This window comes from Chrysemys picta, chromosome 1, assembly GCF_011386835.1.
Source record: "Chrysemys picta bellii isolate R12L10 chromosome 1, ASM1138683v2, whole genome shotgun sequence".
Taxonomy (NCBI): Eukaryota; Metazoa; Chordata; order Testudines; family Emydidae; genus Chrysemys; species Chrysemys picta.
The window spans coordinates 198,082,970-198,095,136 of record NC_088791.1 but is presented as its reverse complement, the minus strand read 5'-3'; the positions used below and the strand labels follow the sequence as shown (position 1 = coordinate 198,095,136).

General features: G+C 41.2%; 1 protein-coding gene across 4 annotated transcripts in view; it reads right to left on the bottom strand.

The window, feature by feature from the left end:
- ABCG1 (ATP binding cassette subfamily G member 1) overlaps positions 1-12,167 on the bottom strand; it is an 86,106-nt gene that overhangs the window by 29,254 nt on the left and 44,685 nt on the right. For all 4 annotated transcript variants that reach the window (XM_005304472.3, XM_065577828.1, XM_008179852.4 and 1 more), the window contains 3 exons: positions 5,493-5,610; positions 3,796-3,928; positions 1,874-1,924 (listed from right to left, as the gene is read on the bottom strand). In XM_005304472.3, coding sequence (XP_005304529.1) covers positions 1,874-1,924; positions 3,796-3,928; positions 5,493-5,610 — 302 coding nt within the window. The remainder of the gene's footprint in view (positions 1-1,873; positions 1,925-3,795; positions 3,929-5,492; positions 5,611-12,167) is intronic.

Sequence of the window (12,167 nt, the reverse complement as noted above, 5' to 3'; positions counted from 1 at the left end):
AAGCTTAGTGCATGAGCCTCTACTTCATGAGCTAAAAGCCACATGGCCCTTAGCTAAGGCTGTAGCAGACGCATTAATCTCTAAGTGGTCTCAGTGCCACTAGAGGGGACAGAGCACCACACCCAGGAGGTGTGTGGCTTACATACTTTACTTAGCTGAGGACGCACATTCTGAGCTTTAGAGGCTTCCCAGCTGATATCCCGGACGAGCCCCCACGTATAATATCAACAGACCCTGGTCATTGGCAGACAGGATCGAACCTGGGACCTCTGGAGCTAAATGTATAAGCCTCTACTGCATGAGCTAAAAGCCACACAGCCTTCGTTAAGGGCTGTAGCAGACTCACTAATCTCTAAGTAGTCTGGGGACAGAGCACCACACCCAGGAGGTGTGTGGGTTACACAAGCACTGCAGGATTCATCCCATAATGTCACTTATACAACACTGAATTATTAAAATAATAGTTTAGACTTCTATAGTTCCTCTTGAATGAAGACCTCGGAGCCTTTTAAAAGGATGGGGAAGTATTACCATCCACATCTTAAAGCTGGGATAACTGAGTCACAGACTTGCTCCAAGTAATACAGCAAGTCAGTAACAGAGCCAGGAATAGAACCCAGTTCTCTTGACATGTAGTCACTGCTTTAACTACAGGAACACATTGTTATGCAAGACTCATTAGCCCCAGCATTGCCCACAATCACACTAAAGGCTTCCTATATTAAGACACATAGAGACGTGTCTTTTGCTTGTTAATGTCATTTTATGCTGGACAAAAACATAGCTTTAAGCATGCAAAAATAACCACACCTAACAAAAAAAAAAAAAATCTTATTTTAGCAAAAAAACCCTGACCTAATATTTTGCTTCTTGTGAATCTCTCAACAACCTGAACTGTTTCTGCTTTCACCAGGGCTGTGATTTCTTTATTTTTAGCTTCAGTTGTCATCCTCCCCTCCCCAATCACTTTCTGTTTTAAAACATCTACACACAATGAATAGGTCTTTTATCACATTCATGGGAATGCTCCTGTAACCCCACCCACACAGCGATGAGCACCTGAGCTGCAAGTCTGCCTAGGAACACTGGCACACAGGTCCACATTTTCAAAGGCCCTGGCTTGCCAGACAAAAAGGCTGCATTTTCCAATTCTGTTACTTCAACTGAGTTAGCCTAACAAGAAGTCCCATTAAGATGCAGGCTAACATGTCGGAAGCCATATCGGCTGGCTGTATTTTAAGCTTAGTCTCCCCACTAGACCACGCAGCGGCAAGCTAACACAGTTTGAGATGTGTTATCCTGCACCTTCATGGAGCTTTTTAATTGTATTAACTCAACTGAACTAACATGATTGAAAAACACACCCTTTCTGCCTGGCAAGATGTACCCAAAGACTCTGCCCTTATGTGTCCTGTACCTGACTTATGCTTGCAAATTTCTGCAGCAGTTGTAAGAGCTATTGACTATGTTTGTCCATTCCTAGGTGCACGCACACAGCAACGGAATTGTACTCGTAGCCAGGCACTGGGGATTAGTATGGGCATGTGCAAGGGTGTGTGTGCCCTGAGGCATGCAGGTCCAAACATTTGAGTCACAAAGTGCAACTAAAAAGGTCCCACAAAAACTGCAATATATTTGAATAAATCTTTCATGTTTACCTAATCAAACTTACTGTCATTTGTAGGGTTTTACTATCCCTCCCACATAATAACAGCTGTCAACTTTGTTATGTTATAATTTACTCCATTCTTGCACATGAATTGCAATTCAATTTTAGATACAAACTCAAGCTATATAAATTTCACTCTGACATCTTCACTATGCAGCATTTATACCCAAAGGAATACCTCAGTTTGAAGAGCAAAATACATACCATCTCCTTTCTGCCTTCATCCTTCTCTTGAAGTTTCAGATGAGCAGACACCTATTATATAAGCACACAATATATTGCAAGTTAAATTGGAACTGGTCAACAACATGACATCTTTGGAATATCCACTGTAAGTCTAAGGGCAGGTCTGCACTTAAAATGCTGCATCGCACAAATACACCATTGCAGCTGTGCTGCTGAAGCACTGACAGAAGAGCTACTCCTATTAGTATAGTTAATCCACCTCCGTGAGAGGCAGCAGCTATGTCAACAGGAGAAGCTCTCCCGCTGACATAGCGCTGTCTGCACCACGGGTTAGGTTTTGGGCAATTTGTTCTAAAATGAGGCAGAAATTAGAAAACAGAAGCTTAAGAAGAGCAGTATTAGCTATGAAGTTCTAATCATGAGTATAGTGTAGGCATATGCATGCTTTCTTAAGGGACCACTCAAGGCACCAACAAAAATAAGTGCTTAATAGAGATGCTTTATCATATCAGAAAGGATAGTCCAGTGGACAAGGAAGCGGAGTGGGATGCAGGAAGTTCAATTCCTAGCTCTGCCACACCCTTTCTGTGTGATGCTGGATGAGTCACAGTCTCTCTGCTTTAGCTCCCCATCTGTAAAGTGATGATAGCAATACTTCCCTACCTCACAGAAGTGTTATAAAGATAAATTTATTAGTGTTTGGTAAGTGCTCAGATACTCCAGTGATGTAGAAAATAAGTAGAGAGATAAATAATCCTGTATAAGAAGCCATCTGCTGTCCTAAGAGGTAACTAAAAATTCTGCTCTACCTTTATAAGAAGCAATTAAATGTTAAGCAATTAATTTTTTGTCAGCACTTTGAGTGGGTAACTTAGACAAAGTATATCATCTGGGCCCAACTTACCAAAAGAGGCTCTCTTTTTTCAGCTGTAATTTAGTCAGCCACTTTGAAAAACATTACCCTATTGGTCTTTGACTTTGACTTCAACTAAATGAACCAGGAAAGCTTTCTGACAGAGACGATCCCTTCCAGAAATCAGTATTAGAAAAATTATAACTCTGGAAAGTTAACAGATAAGGCATAGGCCAGACTAGGTGATCATAACAGTCCCTTGTGCCCACAGAGAATTGATGAAAGCCCCTTTCCCCTTACCAAATGATAATAGCCATGAACTACTGACTTTATATATTGAAGGTTCGGCCGGTACAACAAAACTATTGGGCTGATTTTCTCATCAAACTGAACAGCAGAAGGTTCCAGACTGAACACTCAGGCTGGCTCTCAGCACTATGGGCACTATGTCAAGAGTGAAGAGGAAGAGTTTTATATCTACTTTAAGGCCTGGGCTTCTTCACAGGGAGTCCAGGAAACGACAGAAGGAAAGAGGCTGTATCTGAGGGCTCCTGGACCCAAGACAGGGACAAAAGACTAGTGACAGCCTGGAGTCCTGGCATACAGCAGCATCGTGCCAGCATGGAATCACCTGGTTAGGACATGGAAAGCTGACAGGGAAATTTAACAGGTCACCTGCCAGTGTTCCCAGGAAAGAGATTCATACAGGGCTCTCACAGACTCACTCAGTCTGGCAACGCTGGCCATGACCAGCATTTCAGACTCCAGTAGTTGGCAGCTACTGGAACATGGAACAAGTGACAGGATACTGGTAGTTGCCCTTCTCTGGTACCAGCCTATTGTTGCCGTTATTATCCAGACACTAGCCTTTCATGGTATTTTATTTCCCTGAGGGGGAAATGAATCTCAAATTTTCTTCTGAACCCTAACTGTGATCTTAAAACAGCAGCAAAACCAGGAAGACTCAAGTGAAGTCCAGTCTAACACCTAGAACCACAGCAAGGAATAAAAATGTGTTCTCATGCATGGAGGGTGCCTCTCTCTAGTCCCACACCCCAAACCAATCAGAACCAGAAAGAACGTTCACCATCATAGCTTCTTGGACAGAAAGATGAGGGAGCAGCATGTCATCTTGCATGATGTAACAGGACACTTTCCGAAAAGAACGCAGGTCACGAGGCTGCCCGTTAATGAAGATCGCTCCTTTCATCCCTGTCTCTCTGAAATGAAACAAACACGTGAGTTAGCGTGAGAGTTACCTTTATAATCTTTACTACACGTCTCAGAGAGTGGGCCCATTGGGCAATTTTAGCCACTTTTTAGGTGATTTCTTAGGACCAAAACAGACAGTAGAGCGAGTGCACATGTCAAGTGTGTGTGTTTATTGTTTCAGAAGAAATGTCACATCTTGGCAAAAAATTTAATTCAAGCTTGTGCAAAAAGTGTGCTGCCCACCTGGATGCTTGCAGAAATGTGGAGTCATTTCTGAAAAGGCTGTTTGTGAGGTGTCTCTGCCCCTCCTTTTTGTGATCTGGTGGCAGCAGCTGCAGAAAGCAACAGCTTATGGGGGGAAGGGAGGGAAAACCACCCAGTTGTTTCACATATTGCAGTTTAATCAAGAATTATTCTTACATCCTGAAAATTTTGATGGAAACATATTCTTAAGTGTCAATAAAACCTAATTTAAAATACTCCACAGATAAAATCTTGGGCCAAATTCATCAGATGGATGGGGAGCAGACATTTTTTATTTTTGGAATTTTAATAAATATATATTAGTCTTGCATTTTTGCATTTAAAAAAATAACTCATAAATGTCTGCTGCATGGAACATAGGAACATGACAATGGGGATAGTATAATTCAATATTTGTGAAGCACTTATTTTCTACAAATATTGGGTGAGAGTCTGTAGAGAGGCGGAGTGGCCTCCATCCAAACTAGAGAGCAAAGGACCACTACACTCCCCCAAGTGGGTGGAGCTGAATCCGCCCCGCCCTCAGAAGTCCAGGGGTGGGACAGGAAGTATAAAAGGAGAGCCCTGGAGCTCAGTTGTGGCTGGACCACCGGAGGAAGCAGACATCTTTTTTAGGGAGCTGAGAGTTTTACAGGACTCCAGATTTGCCCCCAAGCAGAGCTGCCCCCTGTGGTCAGAGGAGACAGATGAGTAACTCAAGTAGCTGCCAGGACTGCCACCAGACAAATGCGCTGAGAAGCTGTGGGGACAGCTGGCTGCCAAGTACCCCGAGGAAAGAGAGGACCTTTGGACTACGGAGCCCTACACCCAGACTGTGGTAGGAAGTAGTCCCGGGAAAACAGACTTTAGTCCGGTTACACTGCTGGAGAATGAGTCACCATGTTTTGGTGGGATCCCCGCTGACCCAGTGGCAGAAGCGGGGCCCTGTGAGGGGGCCCTGGGCTGGGATCCAGTGGAGTAAGATGGGCCCAGGTCCTCCTACCCCCTGCTGCCAACCCCACCCCTGGGGTGGCAGCCTACTTCCCCTTGGCTGGAAGGCCCTATGCCAGGCTTTGACTAGCCCCAGCCAGTGTTTGGCCCCAGACTGTGTTTGCTGTCTGCTCCAGCCTGCAGGCTGTAGCTAAAGATGGCTTGTGCTCTTGCCCCACCCAGACGGTCAGAATGTCCCCCCAGACTATTGATTACTGTGTACCTGGAGTGAGGCAGAGTGGCCTCCCTCCCCACTCGAGAGCGAGGGACCACTACAGAGTCCTTTTGCTTTTTCAATGGAGGTCAGACTAAATTATCAGCGTGGTCATTTATACTGACCTGTACCCTGCCAGGATATTCATGAGTGTTGATTTCCCAGCCCCAGAAGGACCCATAATTGCAACAAGTTCTCCACTGCTGAACTTCCCTGAAATTCCTTTCAAAAGGGTCTTGTAACCTGAAGGAAGAAAGAAAATATTACTAAATGGTGACACTTCACAGTTATTTACTGTAGGTAAAATATACTTCACCTATGCAGAGGTGACAAGGATGGCTGTTAGTGAGTGAAATGCAGGAGGTTGGCAGTTATATCAGCACACCACAGTTACTACCACAACTTACAGACTGCACTGGAGGTTGCTGCCTTTTTCTACTACATGAGTAGTGGTGATGAGGCTACACTGATCCATTTAAAAATGGCTCTATTCTTGATTCACTCCAAGAATATAAGAATGGTCCTACTGGATCAGATCAAAGGTCCATCTAGCCCAGCATCCTGTCTTCCGACAGTGGCCAATGCCGGGTGCCCCAGAGGGAATGAACAGAACAGGTAATCAGCAAGTGATCCATCCCCTGTCGCCCATTCCCAGCTTCTGGCAAACAGAGGCTAGGGACACCATCCCTGCCCATCCTGGCTAATAGCCATTAATGGACCTATCCTCCGTGAATTTATCTAGTTCTTTTTTGAACCCTGTTATAGTCTTGGCCTTCACAACAGCCTCTGGCAAAGAGTTCCACAGACTGACTGTGCGAAAAAATACTTCCTTTTGTTTGTTTTAAACCTGCTGCCTATTAATTTCATTTGGTGACCCCTTGTTCTTGGGTTATGAGAAGAACTAAATAACACTTCCTTCTTTACGTTCTCCTCACCAGGCATGATTTTATAGACCTCTATCTTACCCCACCTTAGTCATCTCTTTTCCATGCTGAAAAGTCCCAGTCTTATTAATCTCTCCTCATATGGCAGCCGTTCCATACCCCTAATAATTTTTGTTGCCTTTTCTGAACCTTTTCCAATTCCGATACAACTTTTTTGAGATGGGGCGACCACCTCTGCATTCAGGATTCAAGATGTGGGCATACCATGGATTTATATAGAGGGAATATGATATTTTCTGTCTTATTATCTATCCCTTTCTTAATGATTCCCACCTGTTAGCTTTTTTGATTGCCGCTGCACATTGAGTGGATGTTTTCAGAGAACTATCCACAATGACTCCAAGATCTCTTTCTTGAGTGGTAACAGCTAATTTAGACCCCATCATTTTATATGTATAGGTTGGATTATGTTTTCTAATGTGCATTACTTCGCACTTATCAACATGGAATTTCATCTGCCATTTTGTTGCCCAGTCACCCAGTTTTGAGAGATCCTTTTGTAGCTCTTCGCAGTCTGCCTGAGTTAACTATCTTGAGTAGTTTTGTATCATCTGCAAATGTTGCCACCTCACTGTTTACCCCTTTGTCCAGATCATTTATGAATATGTTGAATAGGAATGAGCCCAGTACAGACCCCTGGGGGATACCACTATTTACCACTCCCTGTTCTGAAAACTGATCATATATTCCTACCCTTTGTTTCCTATCTTTTAATCAGTTACCGATCCATGAGAGGACCTTCCCTCTTATCCCATGACAGCTTACTTTGCTTAAGAGCCTTTGGTGAGGGACCTTATCAAAGGCTTTCTGAAAATCTAAGTACAGTATATCCACTGGATCCTCCTTGTCCACAATTTTTTTCTAAAGTGACTTAGAAATCCAACTGCCATTTTCCAAAGGCTTTGTCCCTGTATATTAGTCAGGTGCTAGCCTCTCCATTACAATCCCTACTACTCAGGAGTTAATACCTCAGCTTTGAAGCAAAAGTCCAGACAGTTGCTTCAAGTATTATTCAAAGTCTCTGCCCAACAAAAAAATAAAAAGTAATATTCTTCATATTTGGATATCTTAAAAGCAAAACATATAAATATTTGTCTTTTCCCCTCAAAGACGACAACAAAAGTAACATGGCAAAAGGAGACATACTGCGCAGAAGATCCTACTTGATTATTTCCTCCTAAAGGTAGGCCTGAACCAAATCTTTAAGGGCTTGTCTGTACGGGAAATTGACCAGAACAGCTATTGCAGAATGTGCCCACACAGGGATCTATTTTGAAATAGCTATAGCACATTAAATTCACATTCTACCTATCCAGCATAAACTTCCTCATGTAGATATGCCCTAAATTAGAACAGCCCCAAAATTTGGATCTGCAGATTAAACTCATAGCCGCACCTACATTTGATCGGATGAATGAAGACCTTAGATTCAAACATTATGATCTGGGTCCATTTCTAGCTGCTTAATGACAACCTTTGAAAGTATACCCAATCTAACAATTTGGCTGTTGTGCACTGAAATTCAGGACCTACCTTTACTTGCTCACACCTGAATTCAGTGTTCTGTATGCATAAAACTGCCTAGATTAGCACTCAAACAGATGACCTCTAGTTAACTATCATTTATAAAGCTGAAGCCACATTAACACAGAGACTGTTGACTGCAGAACATCACTGACTAATTGGATTTTCATTCTAACCTGTATCTGTGATCCACTAATCTGATTACTTGGATTTAGAGGTCTTTTTCCTTCAACTGCACCTGGGAGATACACTAGTGAGTGTGACTTATACTTCTCAGGAATGCCTCTCCTTTTACACGTTTAGATGTTTCTAAAGAGTTAAAAAACGACCCTTTTCTTGGGTTAAACTTTGTAACCTGAAAATATTGGCCAGGTGGCAGGAAACAGCCATGCTTTCTATAATGAAATGAAAACAAAAATGGAGGAAGAAAGAAAAGAACCAAGCATATGACATGTTGGTATTTGGCAATCCACTGAACTTAGGTTAGTTAATATGCAGAAAGAATTTACACGCAATGTGTTACATATTCCCACTGCTGGAATTATTAGCATAGATTCTAACTGGGACACTGAAATGCCAGAAAATGAACTTTCACAAGCACCAAGAAAATAGGCGGTAGATTCTCTTCACATTATTTCTGTCTCCTCGTTACCACTTCATGGCCCATCCTTCCTTATCTTGTTTTCCTTTCATCTCCAGATTCCCTCTTCCCTTTCTCGGTCTCCCCTTCTCCTTTATATCTTCTCCTCCTCCTCTGTGTTCTCTGTTCATCCTGCTCCAGTAACACTCAGGGCACCCTTGCCATTGAGGGATCTTTCTGATCCACACTCTAGTTTCTGCTCCGAGTGTTCCACAGGCAAGGAACACAACCATGGCCAGAATAAGCTCAAATACTTCTGGAGGGAGCAACATGCCTGCTCCCAATACCACAGGCCATTGTCTAAAAGTAATTAACAAAATACACCCATATACTGGCTCTGAAACCATCCCTCCATTTTTTTTCACAAGCCAGAGGATATTTGTTTTGAAATGCTGGCCTGATCTGACTAATGCAAGTCATCTGGGAGCTGGCAATATGCTATGTGCTTAAGCATGACCCTAAAGATGCAATATTACAATCTCCATATGGAGCAAACCTCAAGAACAGTAATAACATTAGTTTAAAGAGCCTGCTGTGCGAGGGTTACGAGAGGGGAATCCAGAAAGGCAAGGCTGAGATACCAGTGGCTGGCTGTCTTGCCCTTGATGTCAGTATCACCACAGATTGTATCCCAGAATTTAAGGGAAAGAAAAATCATACCTTTTTGAAGGGTATGTTTTTAAAATATGTTAAGATGTATTTATTTATTTAATAATTGTAATAGGAATATGTCCCTCCACACTGGTCCTTTATGTCCAATAAGGATGAGTTTTAAGTACTCTTGGCTTTACCTCAGGTCTTTAGTAGACTGATGAAGGACCAGTATATCAGACCTTATCACTCCATTAAAATTACTACACATTACATGTAAATGTGATACCCTTACACTGGATGAAAGCCTGGCCCCACTGAAGTCAATAAAGAGAATTTTATCATTAACTTCAATGAATCCAGTATTTCACTCATTATGTAGCACTTTACTCCCACAACTAGCCCAAGTACTAGCTTAGTTTAGAATACTGTTGACTGAAAGAAAGGCCAATAATGAAGCTCATTTGATAACACAGAAAATACCATTGTAACTTTTTGGTACACCACTTTCTACTGTTTGAGATTGTTCGGATATAGATTTTTACTCCATAGGATAGTTTATTCTCACTGTAAGGATTTCATAATATGTAACACATCATAAGCACCAAGAATAGTGCAGTAAGTACATGCTTCATAACTCTTTTATATTATAGCATAAAGAACTCGGCCAGTTATAAACACTTACGGAGATATAATCCAAAAGATACTTTTGGAGCCTAAAAAATTTTCATAGCCTCAAAATATTCATCTAAAATATACATTTATTGACTAAAAATCAAGGCTCTCTTTACTAGTAGCTACACTAGTTTTACTAAAACAGGTTAAAATATATTTCCACTACTAGCCCACCTAATGACTGAAAAATAAACTAGGCTTGTTTTAATTGCATTTTCCTTTTAAAATTTTATTTGTAAATCTAAGTCAAGTTTCAGTGTATTTTGTAACGTAAGTTTTTTCACTATAAGAACTCTTCTAAATGGAAATGAGAGATCTCCTGCCAAAAGGAGATGTAATGTGCAACAAGTCGTTGCTCGGGGCCTGTCCATTAAATTGAAGAAAATAGCTAAAACTGCAGAAAAATAAGGAATATCCTGATCTTCAATTAGACAGATTTAGACATTTGGATCCAGCACTACTGTCTTTGGCAGGATACATTTTAAGCATCTTACATACTGTACTTTGACTGGAGTGGACTAAACTTCCCAAAATCATCTTCATGACACACACAGTGCAAGTGTAAGAGAATGATTTAAAAAGGAGAAGGAAAAAGAAACTCATAATGAATTTTAGATCAGGATGTCATTAATTGGCATTTCAGACCACTAAGTCCCAACATATACAACTCCATACCTTATTCTTAGCAGGAGTGGGTGAGAGGTCTTTCTACTTACAAAGGTTAATTCTGCCAAATCAAAGAGAGGAGATTTTACTTTGTAGTGGTAGCATTGTGCCTCGCGTAATCCCTTATCAGGAATTAAAAACATTCTGAGCCGTAAGTAACTAGAGACTTCTGTTACAGAATATTGAGGCTAATCTTCCACAGAATCAGTTGACCTATAAATTCTATACTGGAGTCACATGTCTTTCATGAGGAATGGATTATGTGTTTGGAAACATTTGCGTTTCTTAAATACAGGGACTGCTTTCCAGTGATATATCCACCACGTATAGCAAAATTTCCCTTATTTCCCAATTCACTTTGGCCAAATTGTTCCATTTGCACACTGATTCATGATGGGGGAGCAAGGAGTTGCACTGCTTTAGAGGAAGTTCAGGGCGGCATTGTACCTCAGAGAGGCATAATCCATTCTTAGAGTTGCCAGTATGCGTTAAGGACTATGGTCAGTCCTGATCTAAATAGGTAAATCTCTGCTGAATTCAGTAGCGTTACACCAAGGTTGAATTTAGCCCTAGACTGTAAGATACTTTCACCAAAATTATTTCATTTTTCTTAACAGAAAAATGGCCTGGATTCTTAAAGGCACTGAACTCCTCTGATGTTTTCCAGGAGGCTCTGAGTGCTTTAAAGAATCAGGCCTGTATTTGGAATCTATCTGAAATAGCCTTTTTTTTTTTTTTTTTTTTTTTTTTGCTGCAAGTTGTATCTTAAGCTGGCTAATCAGTTCATACTATTGTCAACAGGTGAACTAGTCAATTTCCTATCGAACATTCTTCCACCAGAAAATGTGGACTCATCAACATGTGTTTCAATAAGGTTGTTTCAAAATGACTTTTTTTATATATATCCTAATTTTAAATTTTATTTGTATCTTATCTTGATACTTTTATTTTTATATTATACCAGTTAAACAGATTACAGATTACCAAACCAATTACCAATTAGAATATCAATTATCAATTTCAATAGTTATTACCAATGACCAGTTAGCATGCCAATTACCAATGGCCTGTCAGAATATTAGTAACTAACTTCCAACTAACTAAATGCTATTTAGACTACCAACTACAATACCAATAATTAAGGCTACGATTTTATCATGGATATTTTTAGTAAAAGTCACGGACAGGTCACGGGCAATAAAGAAAAATTCATGGAAGCCTGTGACCTGGCCCTGATTTTAGTAAAAATAACCATGATAAAATGGGAAGGGACTGGGCAGCTGCTAGGTGGGTGGTAGCTCTGGCACCCCCACCACCCATGGGGGCTCAGAGCTCCAGGGTCCCCCTGGCCCCTCCCCAGCAGAGGGGAGCTCTGGGGGTCCCCCTGTCCTCCTGTGGTGGCTGGGAGCTGCGGGGATCCCCCTGTCCCCTGCAGAGGCTGGGAGCTGCAGCGTACCCCGCCTGCCTCAGGGGCTGATATCACAGAGGTCTTTGGAAGTCACAGATTCCGTGACTTCCATGACCTCTGTGACAAAATCGTAGCCTTCCCAATAACCAATTACCAAAGTAATTGTCAATTACAATAACACTTAGGAATGACCACTTCTAAAATAATTGGTTGTTATTCTATTATATTCTATTTTTTAAATAACTGAAATCTATTTTTAAATATAAAATAAAAATATTATAAAATTAAATAAAATAAAAAGTACAAAAATATAACAAATCATACAAAAATAAAATATCAAATGTCAAAATTG